Raw genomic sequence first — 25,113 nt, 5'->3', positions numbered from 1 at the left:
GATATACACTATATATACATTTAATTATTAACTTACGCAAGTCTGAAAGTATTTCTATCGAAGAGTTCTAAACTGCTTAAATGTAAAGTGTACATATTATACCGAATTACAACCACTCACAGATCCTATAAACTATATTTATAGCTGTAAGAAAGTCCCACACACACTAATGATAACCCCCCCCTCCCAATTACTGATTACTGTATGTACTATATATGCCTATTAAATATATATATATCTACTTTTTTTGGATTAGTCACTAAGCATAGACAACATGAATTACTAAGTACGATATGCACTGCAAGCACTGAGGAATTTGATTCAATTTTACTTAAGACAAACGAAAAGAGAAATTGAAATAGCATTTAGCAAACCTAAAGGAAAATCAAAAAAAAAAAAAGGGAAAAAAAACCATCATGAAATAAGAGAATCTCCAATTTCTGGGATAATAATTAAAAATTTAATATTAATTTTTCGAGCTACATCGGAAGAGAAATACCGACAAAAAAAAAAACTGTATTCGCTTGAGGCAATTGTGTGGGAAAGTCGAGAACGTTTAGCATCTGGATTGGCTATGCAGCATTCGTATATTATATACTTAGATACCCAAACAGACCACACACAGATACACACAACACACACACACACACACACACACGCACACATACGAATATTAAATAGATGTACAATAGTTATATAGACTCATCGCATCGCATCGTTTCTTTAAGCCATAGTCTATCCTGTTAAGCTGTCAACCAAAATTGTAATTTTCGGACCCGCAATAACGAACCCCAAAGCTCATCTATGAGTTCTGTTTAGATCCCAAGTGCAAACTTTCAAAGAATTGTAAAAATGAATTACACTTTACGCTAGCGAATCCCAAAAATATTGGACAAACGATCGAAATCATCCACAAAATTGCTTATAATATGAAGTTTCTGACTCTCTCCTAAGAGAAAATAAAATTTTTTTTGGTATTTCAAACTCAATACCCACTGACTTTTCCTTTCGGGCGGGCTTACAATACAACTATGACATACTTTTGGGCCGTCTTAACTGCAAATGAATGTTGGATTCGGTTGAGTCATAAATTAGCAAGAAGCTAAATACGTTATTAGAATTTTGTAACCAGCATATATAGTCGGAAATGGAAATAAGTCATCGGGTAAGTTTGAAAGATGCAAATTTATTGACTGCATTCCACAACTTTGAAGTCATCGTAAGCGAAGCTCAAACAAGCTTAAGATTTAACAGCAAGCTTGTTCAATGGACTGCAACTTTTATATAAAGTCATTAAATCTTTTTTATTTAAAATTTTCTTAAATAACATTTTCTTTATTTCTAATAAAAAATTGGCTATAGTAACATGTGATTTCGATTGTTAGCTTGTTATGTTGTGATTGTTATGTTAGCGATTATGTTCATTCCTACGAGTGGTTGGGAGTTTTTTTAAAGAGATTTTTTCTACAGGTTTGTTAGCTGGCCCCAAAGAAATGGTTCTCATTTTTAGCCATATAAACCAGTGAATCAGCCCACTGTAGCACTGCCGCTCCACCAAGAGCGTTCAGCGATGAGCGGAGAGCGGAGAGCGTTTAGAAAGCGGCGATGACCGGCGGCGGAGCGGTTGCGATTGCGATTGCACTTGCCGCTCTCCGTGAGCGATTGGGGATTGGGGTTTGGGGATTGGAGAGCGTGGATCGCGGAGTCGGAGTCAAAAGCTGAAAGCCAGATTCAGTTGGCGGCGCAGACTCGACTCGTTTAGTTCGGCGTTTCGTAGAAGAGCGACGTGCGCGCGTGTGCGGCTTTTCCAGCGCGGTTTTTCCAACCACACACACCTCTTGCGACCTGTGTATTATTATTATTATTATTATAACATTTTTTTTATTGTTTTATTATTTTTTTTTTTTGTCTACCTGCAAACGTTTTGCTGGGCCTGAACCGAGTGCTGCGGTGCCCGATGAGTTGGCTTAAAGGCTCGTGCGTTTTGAAGTAGTGCATCTGCCTTTTGCTGGCGAGTGCTACAATTGTCGCACGTAATCGTGCTGGCAGTTACGCCTCAGAAAGCAGCCGAAAAACGTAGATACAGATACAAGACACAAAAGTATCTCAAACACATGCGTTACGCTCAGCTGACTCGCCGTGTGTGTGAGTGTATCGTTGTGTCGGTGTCTCTGTGTGTGTGTGTGCTTAGCTTAGCTAACAAATTGGTTAGATAAATTAAGCAAAAAAAAAACTGTGAAATTCGCGAATAAAAAAAAGTTACACAAACGAAAACCACGAAGGAAAAGCGAGCTGAAACTGAAAGTAAACAGTGCCGGGCTGACCAGTAAATGCTTTAAACTTCAACTATACAATTTCGATATAGAAAAAACATATAGATCACAATACCGCATCATAATATCCCCCCCGCATCAGCATATTCCCCCCCGCGGTTGGCCGAAATATGTCACAATTCCGCGATAATTCATGGGTGAGTTGCGATCGAGTTCAGTTCGGTTCGGCTTGAGATTGGCACTAATTACCGACTAACTACTGCACGTATCCACGAGATACTCGCACTCTATCCTGCACTCAAAACTAACCAGAATTGCACAATTATCCCACTCTCAGCCCCCCCCCGCCAAAACCCCCCCTTCGACATCTTCTTAATTGGTCCAAATCGTTAATTAACCTGTGTGGCCATCTGTAAACCGATTGGCCAATTGGCCCCATGCATCTCTCGGCCTGACCCGATTTTTCAAATTTCGCAGCTCGCCAAGTGCGATCCCATCGATTGGGGATGCACTGTCAATCAGAGGTGGTAATTAGGGGAATTGCTGCGATTTCTTACACTACTTTTTATTTACAATTTGCTTATTTATTTATAGGTTTCTTAACTTTAAGAAAGTTATGCATATACCAAATGGTCTCAATTCTAAAACATTTCATATTATATCTTCGATTTTTATAGTCGTTAGCGGAAAATTCCGATTTTGCCACATTTATGTCAAGCATTAATAATGCAACTTTCGATTAAAAAAAAATTTTATTATGGATCATAAACTTGGCTTAAGTTGCCAGTTTTTTGCCGAGTGCATTTGCATTTGTGTCGACTGGCACTTGACTTAGGACTGAGAATTTTGACAGCTTCCGAAGCTTCACATGCAGCGAGTTGGCTTGGCTTTATCAGCGCAATAACGGTGTCGAGGTCACTCGAAATAACCTAATCAAATTTGTTGTTTTTTAATTTTAATTTCTTAATGGCAGTGCGTCGCGCTTTGGCGAACGAAAGTCGAACAGTTTTTGAATAAATTAGTGCGATGCAAAACACGCAGGTTAAGCGGGTCAATCGGCAACGTTGACAACATGGGGTGAAATTTATAGATAGACTGATTGGAAGTGCTGTGCAACCCGTTTATCTCGAACGATTTATCTGCCATTTATCTGGCCAAGATGGTTAAAAATACAGCTGTATATACCAGCTATATGTGGTACTGCAAGGTATTTCAAATTGGGGTTAAGTACAGTAGCAAATTATCAGCACTTTGTATTAAGTTAGTATCGATTTAGTTTCTCTATATGTTTTCTGACTTTCGGATTAACCCACAATTGCTTTAGCCTCTGGCTTTTTATCTCAAGTTGTGTCAAAGACAAAAACACACACCTACATTTTCCAAGAAATTTCCCAACTCAATTTCTACATGCAATCTAGATCAAACATTATTTCTACACCTCGAGCGCCTTTTTTTCTACAGCAATTGCATTTGAAGGTCGACAGAGCTTTCTTTTCTTTCTTTCAGAGTTCACAAAAAACTGTTGAAACAAACATACATATATGCTTGCACTGAGCGAAAAGAGTTATCTAATTTCTGGTATATTTTCGCTTGGTAAACCTTTGTACCACACAGAATTGCCCACTAGAATAACTTTTGCTTTGTTTCATTTTGCTGTATTTTTGTGGTGTGCAAGTGTGGATGCGTTATCGACGTATCGGCGTATCTGCGTATCTGTAATCGCATTATGATCCATTAAAATGCGCCAGTTTTTTGGCATGTTAAGTGATAAGGTCTGCGCCACCCACACCCAAGCCGCTCCCTCGTCTGGCAGCCAAAAATCGTAATTTGTATATCGTAAAACCGATCAAAATCAAGTAAAATAAGAGGAAAACCAGAAAACCAGTTGGCCTGGCCCAAGACGATTGCGCAAATGTCGTGACTGACGTCGCTCCATCGATTATCATCTTCTTCTGGCTAAGATTGAGATTCGCCCGGGGATTGGGATGCTGCACCTGCGCATCCAAAGTCTGGAGGCTGATGTCTGGGAGATGGGCGATGGGAGCTGGGAGCTGGGAACTGGCAACTGCTTCCTGGTGGCAGCTTCAAGTTCAATTACGCCAGATTGTCGTGAAGGCATTGGCCATGGATCTCCACGTCCACATCCACAACCACAACCAAATGGCCACATCCAAGACCATGTTGGTCATCAGCAACTTTCACTCACCGGCAAAATGACGATGACGATGTGCCTCCTGCACATTTTGTCATCGTTTTTCATGTGGGAAAATCTCTCGCCTCTGCAAAAGATCCAAAAAAAAGACCTAAACGATGGGGAAGTCGTGTGGAGGTTCGCTTTTATTTTCCATTTTTTTTTTTGTTTTTGTTTTTTCTGTTTTATGGAAGCTGCGTTTTTGGGCAGACATTGCAAAATAATTTCCACAACAAGTTGGAAGGCCGTCGACGACAATGAACTTTTAATTACCCCAAAGACTCGTTTCGCAAAAAAAAAAAAACACATGGAGCACAAAACAAAAATGAGATGGAAAAGAAAAGAAAAGAAAAGGGGGCTGCAAACCTCATTCAAATGAGGTTCGCGGAAGGAAAAGAAACGATATTTTCAAAGGAGGAAAAGTTTCTTAGCTCTCCGTGATCATATGCAATTTAATGCCTGCCCAATTTGCTGCGGAACAATCGGATCTTTGTTTTTTTATTTTTTTTATGAACAAAACCCTCCATATTTCCACAGCAGCCGATTAGATTTCAATTGAAGATTTGCAGATTGGCTTCCCTCGTTGATTTTCGTGGGATTGCGAGCCGAAAACTGGTTGCCAAATTATGAATAAGTGTGCTGTAAATACGATTTCTGGCTAATACCTAGCGGATTGCAGTGCAATGATTAGATTTGAGCCGGCAGTTGCAAAATTGCTGAACTTTCTGCGCCTTGTGCCTTAAAGCCCATTTTTCCGCCAACATTTCATATATGTCTGTATTAGCTGGAAAATGGTTAAGCCACAAAAAAGAACGGTAACGGAAAGTAAGCTAAGCTAAGTAAAAAAATTCAGCTTATCTTGAAATTTTAAATTAAGAAGGGAATTATTAACATAAATTCGCCAAATATAGAAAAAGAGATAACTCTTTTAAGCAGCTAATTACGAGTGCTAACGATCCCATTATTTATTATTATTTTATATTCGCCAAAGTACTGAAGATTTTCTAACCGAAAACAAAGAAACTACCTGAAATTATCGCTTGAACGGTTATTCAATCACACGAAGATCTTTAATGAAGCAATATAAAATTACCAACTAGCTGTGAAGTATAATTAGCTAGAATTAAACGAAAGAAAGTTTAAAGTGCGCTGCATGTTAATGTTTATTCGGCAGCCATAAAAACTGAAAAAAAATAAGCTTTTGGAGGCTTATGTAAGTGAGATTTAGTTGAAGAGAGTTAAACAAATTTCCAAGTACCTTGCACATAAAAAGATACGAAGATATATATTTTGATTGTTACTGCTGACCAAACACAGAAATTGCCGGCGAAAAAAAGGAAATTTTGCGACAATTAAACAGTGAAAGTCGCTAAAATGGATCGTTGTGGCATTAGTTATTACCCCGACTTGTTATTATTGCTACCATATTTTTGCTGCTTTTTTTTTGTAGTTTATTTGTTTTTGTTTGCGCTGCTAGTTGGTGATATGACAGATTTAATAGAAAAAAAAAACTTGAGAAATATGGCCAGAAAGATGGATGGGATGGCAGTGATGATGATAAACTCGGCCGCGCAAACTGTGTTAAAAATAATAATCACCATTTTTCGCTCTCCATTCGCCTTTGTTTGCCACTCTGCATTTTTAATTATATTTGTACAGATTTTACTGCTGCTTTTTCCACACTGAACGCGTTGTAGTGCACACAAAGTCCAGAAAACTTAGGCTAAAAACTTAAAACTAAAGCCTCTCCAAAGGTTGGGCGCTGACCTTGAATAAAGTGGATTTTGGTTGCTTTATTTTGTTGTTGGTTTGAAGATCGGGCCCAAAAGTCTACGAGTATATTTGCTTCCAGCCAAGTCACGTTCAATGCTAACCCACATTGTAAAAATTGTACAAATGCACATACATATGTGGGCCAGCATTAACGGTAATTGATTTTCAACTCAGACTGTGACCGATTCGAGAAGCCAAAGAAAACTCACCGACGAAAAACACAAAACGCAAAATACGAAATACAAAAATGTAGAAAAAACGCAGCAAAACAGAAAAAGAAACACACATCGAAATTGGTAACAAAAACGTGCTCAGACTTTGGCTTCGGCCTAGGGGATCTGGCCTCGTTAAGAGCACCAAGCGTATCTACAAGACAGCGACAAGTGTATCTGTATCTTTCAGATACGCCAAACAAAGGGGAACGCGCGGAGAACTGTTCTCATTTCTCATTTCTCATTTCTCGACGGTTGGAAAGTATTCAAATGCCTCAATGGAGACATTCCCTTTCTCCGTCATCTCGAGTTCGAAATGAATCGACTTTCGTCATATCCTCGATGTGTAAACTATAGTTGCTACCCTATAGCTTTAAGCATTTTATATTTATTGGATACAAACTGATCATAGATCATAATTATTTGCTGCAAGCTGTGCAATATATCTTGTATCTGTCAAACGCTTGTAAAACTAGTTATTGGAATAATGTGCGTCACAAAGTGTGATGAATAGTTGCTGATTGCAAACTTCTCACTTATTCTTGATATTTATTGTATATTCTCACATAGAGTGCAAAGAGCTGGGCATTGCTGAATCTAGACCAGCTTTCATCGCCTTATTCACCAGTTTTTACTAGAGACCTTTCGCTTCAGTTCTGTGGGAGTCAGCACCCACACAAATTCACCGGATATTCGCATTCAAACCCGACTCACTCATTACCATTCACAGACTCATCCGCATTCAGAGCTTCATTTTGTTGAATGCCACTAATTGTTGTCGGCGGCGAACGGCGATAGATAAACAATTTACCTGAATGGAAATGCGTTAGAGAATGCAAAACAAAAATTAGCGATAAACATTTGTCACTGGGCAAATGAAACACAAAAGGGGCGTTGTCGAACTTTAGTCACTGAAACACTGACCTACATGATTGCGAAAAGGCACAGAAAAGTAATGAATAATTCTCGATCACGAAGGTGGCGAATTGCATTTCGATAAGACTGAGAATTTCACAAAGGTTCGACGAGTTCACTGATAAGCGATAAAAACTCCAATTAGTCAGTCGCCAAAACAAAAGATTGTAAAATTGATTATCAACAAATATTGGAATGACTCAAAAATGTATGGGCCATCTCCTGACGAAATTTCAAGAATATTTCACACAGAAATAAGACCAATTAACTTATATTATATATTGTTTTGATGCGAGGCAGTAAGCCCATTAAGTCGGTCAATATATGGAATCATTAATTTACAGCATTGAATGAAATTTTGCAACAATGGCTAGATAATTGTTATTCTGCAACGAGGCTATGTTATAACAATAGCAATTACCTTCAATTGTATTATTTGGATCTTGAAAAGAGCATGAACTAAAGCGATTAAAGGGTATGCCTTTCTTCCATAAACTATATGACTATTTTTGGTTCAAAACATTTTATAAAAATAAAGTGAAATGAATGAATATCTCTGATAAGCCACTTCCTAAGAAAACCCAGCAAGATAAGTTTGGCCCGCTTAATTCGCATTGTCAAATTGAGTCCGTGTGTGTTTTGAAAATAATTATTACAAATTATACGATCGATTTGATCGATTTAATTGGCCACTGGTCGCTCTCCTTGTGCCACTCAATGGTTCGGCGACAGTTCGATGAACTTGAGACGGAATCGCTGGATTGCGATAATGATAATGCCATCGATTGTCGGCCCAAATAGCTAGACTTTCATTGGCCGGGTGGCTCAATTGGCAGTTGGACGTGTGGAATTGGGATTGGGATTGGGATTGGGTGGTCCAAACGCATTCAGCTCGGACACTTCCTGATGCATTTCATTGATGTGCATTGTGAATGGGCTGCGAAGCGTGTAGCTAAATGCGAATTCAGCTAATTACGAAGGCATCGCAGTGAGGGCGGCTTGTTGAGTTAAGTGAAATAATAACTTACAAGAAAATTTGGTAAAATGTGAATGAAATTCGTTCTGTGCATAAATCTCAGTTAGCAAATTGTGTACCACTAGCAATCGCATTCCTGCTTTTATGGTAATTGTATTTACCCAGTCATTAAACCCAACCCAGTTCAAGTTCAACCCACCCAAAAACGAGAAAACGTCACTTACTTATTAATAGCTCGCGATTGTATACCAGTTTAAAGAGCCATATAGCTGGCTGGCTATAATGTAGAACTTTCCTTCGCTTTTAGAGCCTTCATTTTTCGCAACACAAGACCTTGGCCAGTTCTCGATTCCAGTTCTTTATTTAAGACCGCTTGGGCAAGACTCATCCAACTTGTTGGCTGCGGAACTTGTGTAGCAACCGTCGATGGAAATTCGGCGAACTTGGTTCCGCATTGGGCCAGTTTTTGTTTGGGCCTTTTGTTTAAGGTTTTAGCCGATTTGCAGCTTAGTGTTGTCAGGGGGTGTTCCCTGCATTTAATTGCCAACTGCCAATTGTTTTGCTATAGCTCAGTTGCTCTTGACTGGTTAGTCTTGTTCTACGCGAACATGTCAACTTTCTTTCGGCAATTGTCGAGAAGCGGGTTTTTTTTTTTGATTTGCTTTATTCTGCTTTTCAGTTTATCAGTTTTTCAACCAGCGTGTGGCCCACTTCGTGCTCAAGCACTCATCTATGTGAGCGGCCACGGGGCGTATGCGCAATGCTGGTGTAGCAATTGTCGGTGATTTGTTTGTGAGATTGAACACTTGCAACGCAATGCCAGCCGCAACTGCGCAGCAGTTTCTCAGAAATAAGAATCTATTATGCAGCTGGGAAAACTATATTTTAGAGATCTTTACCCTATATGGTAATCCCATTCCAATATTACTCTTTATTCCTTATTCTAGCAAAGAACAGCATTTTCTTTTAAGCATTTATTAACCATATTAGTTAGTATGGCCGTGTTTATGAAAGTATATCTTATCAATAAGCGGTAACTACGCTTTTTCCGCAGTGCAACATTTATTTACTGTCATTAACGGCTACTTAGTTCAATGGTTTTATCTACAGACATTGACTTCGGTCATGAGTGTATGGCTATATATAGACCCTGCTGGCTGATGCATTAACACGCCTTGAATCATCCTCAAGTTGGCACTTGTTTTTCAGTCTTGGCCAAAACGCCCGACGTTTTTCCAAGCTTTTTTCTTTTTTTTTTTGCCGGAAGTTGGCCAAGCCATAGTCTTTTTGGACCTGACCAATTCGTGATCGTATATGGGCATACCATCACGTAGTTAATAGAAAGTGGACAGGCCCAAAAGCAAACCTATCCCGCTCCCCAAAAGCCCCTCCCCCCTCGCACTATTACACCTGGTACTTGGGCCATCTAAATGTATATGTATATGTATTTGTAATTGCGGCTTACAGTTGCGGTCAAATTAATGGCACTAGAAATCGCAGCAGAAAGCTCTCTGATGAGCAGTAATTGATATGCAAAGTGCAAATAGCATTCGTTGTTGAAAGCTTTTCATACTTAGTCATTAATTTATAGCTAGTTCAGTTTCTAATTGTTTTTGGTAAATAAGTAGTCATGTGAAGGTATTTTTATGGTCATAAATAAGTACATAACAAACGTGAATACTGTTGCATAGAGAAAACGATTAGGAATGCAAACTTGAAGAAAACATCATCAAAACAATAAACTTTATTGTTAAACTTCACAAGTACGAAACATTGCTTTCCGTTGTTGCCCATTCTGCAAAACGATTTTAGAATGTTTCAGCTAACTTTTTGTAGTGCCAATAATTTTGACCAACATCTGAGTGTAGACTGCTGTCCCCCATTGTAATTATTCATTGTTATTTAAGCGATTATTTAGCGAGTAAACCTAACAATACTATTTTCCGCTCTGCAAAATCCCTGCCCCTCAACGGACCACGCTTTCCCCACCTTTCTCCCTCTCTCTCTCTCTCTCTCTCTCTTTCTCTGTTTCTCTATATCTCCAAATCTCTGTCTCTCGCTCTGGAGAAAAGCTCGCCAATGCGCGATCGTATGGCGTTTTGAAGAGTTTGAGGAGCTCGGCACGTTATGCCAAGGCCAAATCCAAGTCGGCCATTAATCTCAATGCCCATCTGAAGAAACAGCAGAAGCTTGAGGAAGGACAACCGGAGAAGAAGAGGCAGGATAAGAAAATACTCAGACAGAGTGTCAGTGAGGATCAGCCGATCTATGCGAACGTGGATGAGGTTATACCGATCCATTTAGAACCGGAAACCGGATCGGAAGTCGATGCTCTAATGGGTAATGCACAGGTAAGCGGACCCAGAACCCAGAACTCAAAACTCAGCTCCAGACCACCAGTTCCATCTGCATCCGGCTCCATTGCATCCCAATCCAACAAAATACCAAACTAAACAGATTCCAGATATCAGATCTCCAAATCGCTGACATCAACACATTCGAGCGTTTATCCTCTCATTTGTTTAGCAAGACAATCGAGAGCTGAAATTAAATTTATTACGTGCCCGCCCTTCACTATACCACCCCCATAAAAAACCCCACTTTTCGGTGTGAATTGGTTGCGATTGTTAAACCCGTTTGTCCAATGGCATTTAGCAGCCAAGTGCAAGTTGTTCAGTAATACAAATCATATAGGCGAGCAGTTAACGAGTACCAGGCAAATAAAACCTCTGAACCGAATATAGAACATAAACTTGAGTGTGCTCTTCAGATATGATTGATTCTACTACTGACAAATAATAATAAAACTAAGTTCCCAAGGCACAAATAAAATGTAAGCCCCTAAAAATAGAGTTAATTTAACCTTAACAATTTTATTATAACATACATAAATCTTTACAGACTTGAGATATATTATCTTAGTATTGCATACTTTTAGGCAACTCAAAACTATTTTCAATCGCCCAACTTGTCTCTATCTTCAAACTTAACTTTTAAATTACTTTGCCGAGTAAAAAACTAATTAGTAAGTTGAATTAAACACAAATCTTTTAAGAACAGCAGATAAACAAGGTTTTAATGTTAAGGTGTGAAACCTGACTGAGGTTTGCAACTAAGCTAACTTGTGGTGCTGGAACTGGCTAAGCGACTGGAAAAGCTACAAATATTTTTCAAACAAAACTTGCAAAACTGCCATCTTCCGCTTTCGTGGTGTTAGTTTGAATTAAATGCTAGAAATTAATAAATTATGAATCGGTGTTGGTGTTGCTCCATTAAACTTCAGTCGCTCATTAACCGCAGCCCAACTTAACCTCCGACTAATTTATGTACAAACTATGTTCTATATTTTTCTCACCTGCAGGTAAGCACCGCTGCAACGGTTAATCCGTCTAAAGTATTTTTTTTCGCCGCAACTCGCAAATTCCCAGACCAACAACAATGACAAGTAAGTTTGATAAATGTCACAACTCGGGTTAATTAAAATTTTCAGACACCAAAAAGAAGGAAACAAAAAATGTTCGCAAATAGAGAAGAAACCCGAAGTTCGGGTTTCTTTCGTACTCGAATGTCGGTCAAGCGGCAAGTGCAACAAGTGCACATGTGAGCGGTTTCCACCGATTCCGATTCCGATTATAATCGACCCCCCACCACCGCCCCCCTTTCGACAAGCCGAAGCTGCATACATCTGAAGCGCATGCCTATCGTTATGGTTATGCAACCGGGAACGGAACCCGACGATCCGAAGATCCATAATACCGGTACTTGTCAACGGCGTCGCCTCACTCAGCACGTGCATTTAGCTGCTTAAATTTATTGTATCACTCCGCAGACGTCGCCTATGGTGCACAGTGGGATCGGGATACTCGAAATGTAAAGCGATGTAGAAAAGAAGAATATTAAGAGAGCAGAGAAGGAAACTTGAAACGAAACACAACCGCTATTAGGCAAATTATCCACATATAATGGAGATCACAATTGGATTTGGATAAAATGAACATAAATAAAAATGTTCAGCACAGAAACAAGTAATTTATCAATTAAATACAAGTTTACATCCCAAATTAAATGTTTTAAATATTCCAAAAGGGAAATTTCTGCATCTAAGGAACCCAAATATATGATAAATACCTTCTGCCGATCAATAACACATGTAATTTATGCAAGACTTTCAAATGTTTACAACGCAGACAGGCCTTAACAGCATGTTCCACTAATTTTTGCCACTTAGCAATTAACTGCACACTTAATTAATCAAGCTACGCGTCAATCGAGGCCCACTGTGCAACGGTACATTGGCGGGCCAATTTGCATGCTGCGCAGATGACGACGCTGCGGCGGCGGCTGCGGCTGCGTCTGCGCAGCGCTGGCTTACGGTGTACCGTAAGTCGGCGGATCAGCATCTTCTTCTTCCATTTGAATATTTGGCCTACGCGTTGTCAACGACTATAACACTAACAAAAACAATAACAGCGCAGCAGGAGCGCCGGCTAACGGGTGCGAGCGAGAGGGGACGAGTGAGAACAGGTGCAGCATCCAGGCAGCAACTGCGCAGCGACTGCACAGCAGGCCTCCCCAATGGGAAGTGGAGTTATTCCCGAACACGTTCCGTCATACTTCTGTTTCGAGTGGAAATCGTTCCACGAGTAGAAGTATTCCATTGAGTGTATTCCAACTAAAGTAGAGGAAGTGTTCCCAACGAACATATTATTATTATTATTTATTTTATTGTATTTAAAATAAGTCTATAAATTTTGTTGATTTATCCTGGTAGAGGATATTTTCCGTAACTTTAAAATTATAGTAGAGTAATACACCTATTCAATGCTTTTAGCTAGCTTCTATTGCTCTGTGGAAAAAGAAGCACTCTGTAATGCTTCTTTTCCACGACACCTTCACGTTCCCGAACCGGCGCAGCATTCTGGCAGAGCTGCACGGGCAGAGCAGCGCTCAGTCTGTTGCCGCGCGTTGTTGACGTCGCTTCGTCGACGACGCTGTTCATTCGTCGCAGTTCTAAATTTAGTCGCCGACGCCGACGTCGCGAGTTTCTGTAAATGTCGCCGCTGCCATCGTCGACAAATAACAATAATATCAGCAACAATAATTACAGTTTTATTTATTTTCGGTAAATTTTGCAGCAGTTCGTATACCTTTTGTGTACATATATTGTTGTTTGCATAACCGCAGCACAAATAAGCTAATTGTTTTTTTCAGTGCGCTAGTGTGTTTGTGTGTGAGTGCCAAACGTGCGAAGAAACAACAACAATGCCATAATGCAGTGAATTAGGGTTTTTGTGTTTTGATTGATTTCATTTGGAATCGAATGAGAATTGTTTTCGTGTGACTTCTCAAATCCCCCAGAACCTGAGGAACTTTAGATTAGACAGTAGTAATCTTTTTAAGAGACCGCTACAGTGAATGCCCCCTGCAATGAATTTCTGCATACCCACAGAAAAAAAGGAATCACTAATAGTTATACATAGCTAGTTGGAAATATGTATTGATTTATTGGAACTTTGTCTTAAAAATATATCTGTATACAAAAAGAATTTTTTTCTAGTGCAACAGATACAAATTCATCGTGTATCTTCTACACTTTGTAACAAATCGAATAGTGTCGACATGGGTTCTTTTAATTTTCGCTATCTGCCGACCTTGTTGCCGATTCCAAAATGAGCTCAAGTTTGCGGCATGACAAGTGACAAATGCATCTGTCAGATGCACCCAAAAATAATATCCTCGGTTGCAAAAGATTTGCGAAATTGCCTTGGCTAAATCGCATCCAGCGTACATTTTCCATACATACATATGTACATACATACAAACTTAGCCCGAATGGCCGAAAAACCAAAGTCTAAACATCTTGAAAATGTGCCAATTATTTTTGTACAATTCCCAAATAGAATACAATAAAAGCCATAGACCATAGACCATAGACCATAGACCATGTCTACGCATCCGTTCATACACATACATATATCTGTCCAATATCTGCGGTGTATATGTACGTATTTATAGATATTATGTGATCTTTACATGAATGTTCTCTTTTGATGGCCGGTTCTTTTATTTAGATAGCGATTAGCATAATTATTTATGGCCCAGCAATTGTTGGGGGCCTTTTGATGGAACTTTATTTTTTGAATAACGATTAACCGTTAGCTGCTGATCGTAAGATCCACAGATGAACCTCGCTAGCCTGAACTGGCACCTGTTGAAGAGTCTTTCATATGTACTCTTCTTTACGATTCGAAACTTTTTTGACAACTGGAATTTGTTGGACTTGGAATTTACCTTATGAGTTAAGTTCCAGCTAGCGAGGCATGACTGTAATTCGATAGTTAATTAGGCACTGGCACCATATTCAACGGATTCCAAAGACGAGCACAATGACGAAAAACAAAGCATAAGCCCAAAATGACCGAATGTCGAATAAAAATAAATGCAGCCGCTTCTCATGCTTCTTCTTCTTCTTCTTCTGGGTCTTCTGCTCAGTCTTCTGTCTTTGGGGCCCTTCTCATCTCCCTTCTACCTTCTGCCTCTTCCCCTCCGCCCCAAAGTCTTCGAAGAACAAACGCATTTCTAACAAGATTGACAGGCATTCAACGCAAATGAGCGAGCGAGATGGCCAGCACACGCTGTCGCTGTCTAACGGCAATCGGCAGAAGAATTGAGGCAAAAAACTACAAATAAAATACAATAAACTAAATAAAAGCTCTTCAAATCGCGTCCCCGTCATTTGCTGCCTGATGCAACACGTTGCATGCTCGGCATGTCAATGACATTTAAGAAAAATTGATTGAGGCGGCACCGCGAAACGGGTTAATTGCGTTAACCCCTGACACCCACATGAACCGACTGCAGCAACCAGAAAGAAGAACAGACTCACATGCGGAAGAACTTCTTGTAGTTTAATGGGGTTTTTCAATTATGATGATGATGAGCCTCTTTACAATCAGTAAAATTATATCTACCATTAAGAGCATTATATGGGAATAGAAGTTTCGAGTGTAAGAAAACAGAAAAGTAACTCCTATCTCACTCGTTTTTGATGTATCTAAATTACTTGTATTTATTCATAGATACGTGAACAGAACTATCTCACTTTTAAAGCTTAGATTGCAGATACATCATAATATCTTCCGAGAAAAAAAAAATTGCAAGTAGCGGGTACACTTATACAAGCACCTTATCGCATTTGGCGATTACTTAGCAGTTTCTTCTTACGTAGAAATTCCATTGATAAGAGCGTTTTCACCAACTTCCTTAATCCGTTTTATCTAGCTAGCTGAGTATCCGCACCTGTATCGCCGCCCATCTCACAACATCTTGACACCCCAGCGAACGTGACCTACGCGAATCAGGTGGTCGGATGGGATCGGATCACATTGGGGATTGGGATCATATCAGTGAGATGGAAGACGAACCCAGGTGAACAAGATGGTTCAACCATTTGAATGGCATTCGAGAAATGCGGGGAAAGGCAAACAGAGTGGTTCGCCATTGAATAGCCTCATTAAGAGAATTATTTTTGCATTCGGGTCTCAGACCTTGCGCATTTGGCGCAACATCCCGCGATAAGTTGTGAAAATATTTGCGTAAGTGAAACAGAAAGCGTCGACATACAGACACTGTCTATAGGGTTTTTTTTTTCTCTTTGTATCTTTTTCGACTTAGCTCTACCTCATTTTCCATCTCTATATTCGTTTTCGGCTGGCGCAGAGAGATCGAAAGATCAACCGATCGCACACGAAGCCATGTGTAAAGGGCAGTTTTTTTGGCAACTACAAGTTTAGCGTTTTGTTTATTGTTCTAGACATTAAATGAGATAAATGCGCCCCATAAACCACTGCCTGGATACAGCAGGGGAATGAGATTAATGCCAAGTAAATAGTCGCATAACAAGGCAAAACATCTTCTCCCATCGCAAAACCACACTATATACATACATACATATGTATTATTAATAAAATTAGAGCAGGATCAATTCAATTCAAGGTATTTGCACCACAGCAAAAATAGCCGTCTTTAATGGAAAAACGCATCCCATGAATGGTTTACTATATTCAGGTGTTCGCTAGACTTTCGCACTTTTTGTTTATGGGAATCAATTTCTATATACAATGGCATTAAGAGGCATGGATATCGGGTTTTAAAGGGGTCCAATTGCTCACTGAGAGAATATAGGGTGCACTAAGAAAATGGTATCAAAAGTACGACTTACCGACATTTGGTGGTTTTATTTGATAGTAGAAAACATTCGAAACGAAGCAATTTGCTGCCTTTGATCACAGTTGCAATATTCAGTTGAATTCCTAAAACGGAAATAGTAATAAGTAAATATTTATAAGAGTGAAACCAAAGCTCATTCTATTTTATAGAAATTCTTCTCAGTGCACTGGCGGCCCCAACTTTTAATTGGTATAAAAACTGAAGTTGGGCTGAGCTATAAATCAGTCGACTGCTGTTGCAATTGCAGCTTGGAAGTGAATTAGAAAATAGAAATGAGCCGAGGCAGTCTATTTAAAAAATCAGGAAAACCAAACATGGTGTAGCAGTGGATAGATAGCTACTATAGACGGTGGGTGCTCCCTTATATGGCCTTGCGATGACCTTGACTGTGATCCGCGGATCCTTGCAGGAGTCGGTGCCACCAATTATGGCCATTCGCTGGCATTGTGTGCGATTAATTCCTTTTATTAATCATAAATTGCCATAAAAGAAGCAAAAGGCAAAAGGGACTTGCAATTGTCGGTGGCTGCAATTGCCGCAGTTGGCAACTCTATTTATAGAGCCCAAAGGGCCCACGGGCAGACTTATTCCACTGTTTATCTTCGTGGGGCTTGGCCCCATATGATCTTCCGTCCCCGTCCGTTTGGCCATAATTTATGTTATTTGACTTTTAAGCCTGGACTGCGCAATGTCGGCAGAAGGCTTCCCATAATTGCAGGTTCCCCACGGCTTGCCTCACCTCCTTGGTTGCTCCACCATCTTGCACTTCCCAAAAATGTTCTTCCACTGAGATTCTCGTTTTTAAGCAGTTAAGTTAAATATGAATTGAACTAGACCTTTGAGATTATTTCTCATTTCCGGACTTGACAAGGCAATCGCCGACTACATGATTTCATCTTTATAAATAGCTGTTTACTTTTTTTTTATCAGGATTGCACCTACCAAGAAAAGGTATTTATCATTCTTTAAACAAAATATGAGCTGCATTTTGTGTCCCAGTGTGGCACTGCTTACGCACTGCTTCCTCGACTCCCGTGCGACTGCTTGTGCGGCTTTTCAACTAAGCTAAGCTCGCTCATTAGTTGAATTGTCTTTTGACTTGTCACACACTCCACTTTATTGCACTCACCTGCCTCCGCGAAACGTGACATATCGCAGACGGTGCGATTAACCCCTCTCGCTCCCACTGCCGCCTGTTAACCCCCTGGTTGCGCATCCTCTTTGGCCACTCTGCTTCTTACTCGATGCAAATGCTATTAGCCGCAACAACAAACAAGTGCAAAATGTAATTAAATTGTTTTTACTTACTACGGTTTCGCACGTCGGCCATTTGAATCGCGAAAAGTGTAACAAAGGCAACCCAGATATCTACAGACTAACGAGTACAGTGGTCACTTGGTAAACGAGCTTGCTGTCTTTCTCTTCAATTACCTTCAAAGTGGGGAACTTTTACCCAAAGCTGTTTATGTAAATAATATTTTACTGAGCGACTTGAATTTAACTTTGTTAGAAACGGTAAATCGATACTTGTTATCGTTTCGTTTCCGAGTCTGCACTGTCGAATATATGCATTAGTAGAAACTTAGCACGAACCTTACATCACAGTACAGTTATAACAACAACTGGAGGCTTAATGATCGTCGCTTGTCCCCGGTTCTTTCCTTCCCCTCTCGTCATCATGCTCCTTCTCTTTCTCCGTACTACCCCCATCCCATTGCTCCACTTTCGGATGCAATTGCAACAACAGAAATCGGAGTTTACCCGCGTTATATGCTCATTTGTAATTAGAAAATCCACTCTGCCCAGGGAAAAATGAAAAAACGATTTGCATTTCATTCAAGCGAAGTGAAGGAAATTGGAAATGGGAGGCGGCGAGGGAGAGAAATCGTTGAGAATAACCATTATCTGACTTAACTCGAAAGTAAATAGTTCATAAATAAATGATTTATATAATTACCAACACGGAATGACTGGGGAGAGGCAGAAAAAGAAGACGAACAGCAGCGGAACGAAGTTATCATAGAAGAGCCATAACAGTGGTCAGAGCCCCAGAAATTTGATTGTTAACTTCTGTAGGACGAAATTTTGTAATGGTATTTCCTGTTTTTTAGCTTTTTTTTGTTTTGAAAGTTATGTAGATCGACATATTTTTATATATAAGATATTATTTTAAAGGTGGTTCTATTTTTTTGATCGTAGCTGTGGAACCACACTTGATCGGCCAGACACAAAACAGAAAAGGAGACAGACAGACGTCGCTGCCGACGTCGCAGTCGATGGGGGCGCCACGGGCGGCGACTTTGCAGTCTCTGGTTTGGTTTTGTTATTCCATTTATTCCAGTGGCCAACGCAGCGATTTGTGCGTCCGCTTCTTCTTTCCCTTATCTGTTCCCTTTAAACAACCACTGCTCCCCGCGCCTCATGCATACCTCTTTCTAACCCCCCTTGAGTCCAAAACCGATTTGTAATCTCTACCTGCATCGAAAACTGGAGCAAAGAGGAAGGGAATTGGAGGGTAACAGAGGGGGGAAAGGCGAAAGAAAAGGAGGGCAGAGAGGGTTAGTGTCGGCAGAAGGTGAAGAGGGGAGCGGCCTTTTCCTTCCATTTCTCCCTATTCTTAGCACCTTTCTTAAGTCACTTACCCATTCCTTTTCCTTCTGCTCCTCCTTGTTTTCCTGTTCTGTTCGGTGTGTTTATGTTATCTGTGTGCTTTGTTATGTAGGTGAAACATCGCCTGCTAAGTAACTTGCTACAGGGTATTACGGGTATAACGGTTGGCTACTTCGGATTAACCATTTGTGAGGGAATGAGCTTCCAGTGGAATTTAAATTGCCGTAGGCCATGGTTGCACATGGTTTTCATGTGAACTAAATTAGGGAGTTAATAGCTTTAACATTTCATGCAGTGCCTCATTTGCTCGCCTCTCTTCTGCAACGGAAAGTGTACAGTTCCGACATATCTATAATAAGAAAAGCAAATAGTTACTAGTGTTTACTGTAAATGTATGTGCATACCGACAATATTATCGAAGGTAACTATAAGTTAACAAACAGTGTTAAAACCATTAGAAATGTTGAAGTTGAAGCAATCTGTTTATTTCCAAAAATAACGGATGCTTTCCCATTGACAAGCGTCACTTCCAGGTCGACTCTCGCTCTCCTTTTGGCGCTCTCTTTTTGCCTAGAGGAAGCCCAGTTTGCTCTCCCCCTTTTTCCCGTTCCTTTCGTCATGCTGCATTTGTTGTTGTTTTCTTCTCTTTCCCCACTCTCACGAAAACGCACTCACGCACGCACACACACACACACGCACACAGACGTGCGAACGAGAGTGCAAGTTTAGGAATTGGAATTTTTGTAATGTTTTTGTGTCCATAAATCGAACAGCCGTCAACGATGAACCACCTGCGGGTGCACAAATTCAAGCTGGGCGGCAAAGATAATGCCGCCATGGCCGATTTGCCCCAATCGGAAAACGCTACCAATAATAACAATAATGTCGGAAGCAATAATAATCAGAATGGCGGAGCCAAAGGATTTCTGGGCAGGATCAAGCGCTACTCGGTGCTGGGAAATAAACTGGGACGTCGTCATCTTGGCAGTATGAATCTGAATCCGTCGAATAATGCCAGTGATAATTCCGTTTCGCCCACCAAACTCCATACTGGGAGCTACAATATGACCGGTAGTCATTCGGATGATCATCGCCTCGAAATCGGAGCCCCGATTTTGATATCGACTACAACACTGGACACCGATCGCTTCGATGTCACGGAGGCGAGACTGAAACAGATTGGCGGCGGCATAGCCCAGACCTCCAGTATTGTGAGGACCCTGACGCCGAGGAGTTCGGATGAGGAGGAGTTTGTGGACGCCAGAAGCAGTCCGCAGCAAATGGAACGGGATGAGGATCTGCAAATCACAGATGGTCTGGGAGAGAACAACGATCACGATCACGATCAGGATGAGCATCAGTTTCATGTTCCTAAGGAACCACATCAGGAAGAGGAGTTGAGGATTGAAAAAGATCTGGACGATCCAGAGGAGCCAGAACAATTTGAGACACCCAAACATGAGGTGGAGGAAAAATTGCTGGCTGCCCAGGAAGCGAAACGTCCCATAACGCCCATACCCACTGCCATAGATCCTCCAATCAGACGACCACGTATTGCCCGCCAGCAAAGGCAATCGCAATCCGTTCAGAATCTGCATCGTAGCGAACTAAAGGTCTACCTGCACAAGTCCAATTCGATGGCGCTGGACATGAATGTCACGGCACCGGCAAAGCTGGGATTGGACTTGAATCTGCCCGAGTTGCCGGAACTCTATGGGGCCAGTGTGCTCAGTTTGGCGGCCAGTGATAATAAGGAAAATCTGCCATCGGTGAAGCCATCCGCCGAGCGATCGCCCATACCAAATGGTGGCTTCATGGCTCAGCAGCCCCACTTCAAGAGCCTAGACTCGTTCCACCTGAACTCCCGCTCCCATTCGCATCAGAGCTCTCACCAGAGTTCCCGCCAAAGCTTGGCCTGCAGCAGCAGCAATGGGGAATACGACTTTGATCTAAAGTCAGTGAGCTATCAAAGCCTCAATGCACAGAATCTGTTCGTTTCGATTGACGAACTGCAGGAGCTAACGCGGCAGATCAACGAAACGGAGGACTTTGGCAAGGAGATCGATCTGGAGTACTGCACGCATCGCGATCAGTTGAGACCCAGTGAGCGCAGAATCACCCTGCTTAAAAACAAGAACCAAACGCTGATTAACTTCAATCACAACAAGGAGAAGCTGCGCAAGGGCTGGCACGGCATGAAGCACTGGCTGGGCGAGGAGGGCTCCAAGATTAAGGAGGCAGTACGTCAGCAGACGCCCCTTAAACGTCTGGCCCAATCACGAAGCAATCTTAATCAGTCAACCGCGGATGCCAGTCGCCAGTCAATGTCGCCGGAACGGAGTCGTCGCGATGTAACTGAGAGCTGCGAGGATGTTACTGAACGGACCGAAATGGAGTCGTCCATGTCACACCGTAACAGCGAGGAGGATCTGTCGCCGCATGCCAAGCGGTTCAAGGATGAGGTACAGGTCCAGCTGTTTGTTGTTGGTCTGGGGTTGCTGCAAGGGATGGGTTAACTGAGTTAAACATTATATTAACGACATAATTACTATTCTAAACAGGGACAGAACGGCTTCGAGGAACTCCGGCGATATGTGAAGCAGGGCGGTGACTTTAGCAAAGAGCTCATCTTTGTCCTGCAGGAGAGGTGAGTCAAAGATCAAGTTAAGTATGTTTAATCGATCCGAATTATGTTTTTTAATCTTTTCAGAGCCGATTCGGAGCTGATCTACTCCAAGTCACTATCGAAGCTGGCCAACAAGCTGAACAAAGCCGGCAGGGAAATCCCGGGGAGCGTGGCCGACGCCTGGCGTGGAGTGGCTACGGAGATGGAGAGCCGCAGCGACATCCATCGCCAGTTGGCGGCCTCGCTCACGGATGAGCTGGTCAAGCCGCTCAAGACCGTCGTCGAAGGGCATCACAAGGCGCGCAAGGCGGTAGGTAGACTTTTAAATGGAGTAAGGCATAAGTAACTCTAAGCAAATCCCAATCCTTAGGTGGAGAGCAACGTGGACAAGGCGGCGCGAGTCCTGGGCGAATGGCGAGCCAGCGAGGCGAAAGCCAAGAAGGCCTCCCATACGGCGGCACGCGAGAACGAGAAGCTGCAGGACGCGATGCTGGACGTGCGCATCCAGAAGTCACCATCGATAGCCCTGCTCCACCAGGGACCCAACAAGCAGGCGGCAGAAAAGGAGCTCAAGTCGGCGGAGAAGGATTGCGTCAAGTTGGACAACAAGCGCAAGAAGGCCGAGGAGGCGGTGAAGCGGGCGGATGTGGAATACTACACCCTGTGCGTCCGGGCGGAGCGAGCTCGCGTGGACTGGGAGATGGCCGTGCTCCGGGGTAGTGCCCAGCTGCAGAGCAGCGAACAACAGCGACTGGGCAATATGCACAACTTTGCCCAGCAGTATGCACGCCTCATCTCGGACATGAATCCGATCCTCGGCGGACTAAGCACTCGCTTGCAGCCGCAACTCGATGCTTGCAACGTGGCTAAGGACATGCAGGTGGTTCGCCACATACGCCGCAACTCGGAGGGTCCCAGTGAGCAACTTCTTCCGGACTTTTATTGCGAACACACCACGCTGGCCATGAATCGGGAGCGTCGCAAGCACGCTCTGATCAAGCTCCTGCAGCTGGTCAAGACGGATCTGGAGCGGGAGCGTCGGTCCCGCGACGGATTGAGGGGACTGTCGCAATCCCTTAACCACCAGGAGCACCAGAACATCACCGATAAGCTCTACCACGTATGATTAACACTCTATATCACTCAATAATAGATTTTATTAAATATGGTTCATTATAGATCCGTTCCATGCTGACCTATTTGGAGGGCGCCCGCCTCAAGCTGCACTCTGCCCTCTTGGAGCTGGACCACAAACCCAGGACCACTCACCCACTGGCCCAGCACATTCAGGTGGGTTTTTAATGATAACTAAAGAGACTTTAATGGTATTAACGTCTTTTAAAACCCACAGATCACCCGTGACCGCACTGGATTGCAGCAGAGCATCCTGAAGGTCCCCAACTGGCTGAAGAACAACGACAAGTCGCAGACGCAGCAATCGACCAGTATGCTAACCCACGATATCACCGACATAACCACTAATCACGAGGATGAGCTTCCCGAGGAGAACTGCTCCCACCTGCACAGCAGCAGCAATAGCAACAACAATAGCAACGGCTCCTGCACAGACATCAGTTCGGTGGTTAAGCAGTTCAACCGAAGCAAGAGCAATATCGAGACCAATTTCACCAGCCAACCAAAGATAATCTCGACGACAAATGCCGCGGTGGCCGCGTCCGTTAAGTCAAAAACTCTAGCCAATCTGCAGGATGGCCATCACAATAACCACCACCATCATCATCACAGCGATCGCGGCCAGGCGGATGGTGGATCCAATCAGCAGGACTCTGATTTCGATGAGTTCAGCTCGCAGGACGAGGACGAGGAGCCGGAGAAGCCGCAGCTGCAGCAGCAGCAGCAACAGCAACAGATGCTCCAAAATCCACCCATCAATGGCCAAGTGCAGACGCAGCATTTCTATCAGAATGCGCAGGAACTGCAGAAGGGCCAGAAGGACGGATCCGGTCCGATACTGGGTCGCTGCAAGGCACTATATAGCTACACCCCGAAGCTCTACGACGAGCTGGAACTGAGTCCCGGCGACATCATCGAGGTGCATGCCAAGCAGGACGACGGATGGTGGCTGGGCGCCCTGCGCAACCACATTGGCATCTTTCCGGCCACCTACGTGGAGGAGTGCGCCTAGATCTAGTTGGGGATCGCCCTTCCAGGTTCCCTCCATAGCTATAAAAGTGCGAATGAGTGTGTACGACTGCCAAAAGAGTGTGTGTTTGCGCTGTGGAGCGATTTGTTTGAGATGAAACCTTTGATGAGAACGTAATCGCAAGGCGATACAGGGATATTTTGAAACTACACAAGCGTCATTTTGAAACTGCCAATATTTTCTGTTAACAATCATTGCTAAATTGCAAATATTACATTTCATTCATCTTAACTTTACTTCTAATTGAACTCCAATTGACTAATTAAAGGCATATACATATTTTTATAAGAAAACATTTCAATTTCGCAAGAAAAGTTTAAAGAAATGTAATTCCTTTTGTTTTCCCAATAAGCGGAAAAATGTAAGCAATGCTATAACAATGCGAAGAAACAACAAATTTAAGTTTTTTATTAAAAAACTCGTGGTTTCAGAACATATTGAAGAATCAAATGTTAATTGTACCACTATTATTCACTTTAAGAGAAAACATTTGGAATTAACCACTCAACTTCATTGAAATCGAGCAAAATCGAGAAAACGAATACTTCATTTTTGTTGAAACATGTTATTGTAAAAAATGAAAATATTTCGTTTTGCTTATTCTATAAGCTTCTTTAGCCATTTTCCAAACCAATATTTAATTGAGAACTGAGGAAACAATATTGGATATATTGATATTTTAATTTTCATTTTATTTTGGTTTTTTTAATTTTTGACTGATAACCCAGTACTTTTTATGTGTTGCGCCATAGAAACATATTTAATTTGATAGCCACTCAAACAAAAGCCCATATACCACGCCGTGATTTGCTTTAAAGGTTTATTTTATTCGTTTAGTTTTCATATCAAACAAATCGATCCACTTTAGTGTTACGAAGTTAGTTACCCTGCTCTTGACAAGATGATGATCCCGAGGACAGGCCTTTGCATTAAGCATACTATGTAATCTACCAGTAACGATTGTATTAATTTTATATTTTTTTTATTATGTTAAATACCAATTACCCTTTATGTTTAGCTTCCAGTTGAGTCATTTACCATTTATCGATCCTGCACATTAGTTGTAGCGCTGGTCCTCATCAATAAAGCAAATTATTGTTATTTCATTATTATCATTTTTTATTGCATATGCATAATGGAACGA

General features: G+C 41.8%; 2 protein-coding genes across 5 annotated transcripts in view; one reads left to right on the top strand and one right to left on the bottom strand.

Annotated features, from left to right (window-relative positions):
• Positions 1-19,607, bottom strand: part of LOC6525256 — a 113,751-nt gene extending 94,144 nt beyond the window's left edge. The window contains exons 1-2 of the mRNA XM_039377596.1: positions 16,911-19,607; positions 16,562-16,652 (exon numbers count right to left, since the gene is read on the bottom strand). Coding sequence (XP_039233530.1) covers positions 16,562-16,652; positions 16,911-17,004 — 185 coding nt within the window. The 5' untranslated portion in view covers positions 17,005-19,607. The remainder of the gene's footprint in view (positions 1-16,561; positions 16,653-16,910) is intronic.
• On the top strand, positions 1,961-25,075 carry LOC6525251 (nostrin). 4 transcript variants are annotated; one of them, XM_039377502.2, is made up of 8 exons: positions 1,961-2,470; positions 10,413-10,691; positions 19,953-21,641; positions 21,741-21,826; positions 21,890-22,115; positions 22,176-22,925; positions 22,985-23,095; positions 23,157-25,075. In XM_039377502.2, the coding sequence occupies exons 1-8, from the start codon at positions 2,444-2,446 to the stop codon at positions 23,949-23,951; spliced, it is 3,963 nt and encodes a 1,320-aa protein (XP_039233436.1). In that variant the 5' UTR covers positions 1,961-2,443; the 3' UTR covers positions 23,952-25,075. The 4 variants fall into 4 exon arrangements, with proteins under 4 accessions (XP_039233436.1, XP_015046180.1, XP_039233434.1 ...); XM_015190694.3 differs by lacking the exon at positions 19,953-21,641 and having other exon boundaries at positions 1,972-2,470; XM_015190695.3 differs by lacking the exons at positions 1,961-2,470; positions 10,413-10,691 and adding an exon at positions 13,299-13,462.
• The last annotated feature ends 38 nt before the right edge of the window (positions 25,076-25,113 follow it).

The sequence above is a fragment of the Drosophila yakuba genome, chromosome X (genome assembly GCF_016746365.2).
Source record: "Drosophila yakuba strain Tai18E2 chromosome X, Prin_Dyak_Tai18E2_2.1, whole genome shotgun sequence".
NCBI lineage: Eukaryota > Metazoa > Arthropoda > Insecta > Diptera > Drosophilidae > Drosophila > Drosophila yakuba.
This window is presented reverse-complemented; position numbering and strand designations above follow the sequence as displayed.

What these genes read in the sequence shown, in the direction of transcription:
- LOC6525251 (XM_039377502.2), top strand. Translation starts at nt 2,444, where the DNA reads ATGTCACAATTCCGCGATAATTCATGG. An exon ending in CCAAGCGGTTCAAGGATGAG is followed by an intron (nt 21,642 to 21,740) that starts GTACAGGTCCAG and finishes TATTCTAAACAG; the next exon opens with GGACAGAACGGCTTCGAGGA. An exon ending in ATCTTTGTCCTGCAGGAGAG is followed by an intron (nt 21,827 to 21,889) that starts GTGAGTCAAAGA and finishes TAATCTTTTCAG; the next exon opens with AGCCGATTCGGAGCTGATCT.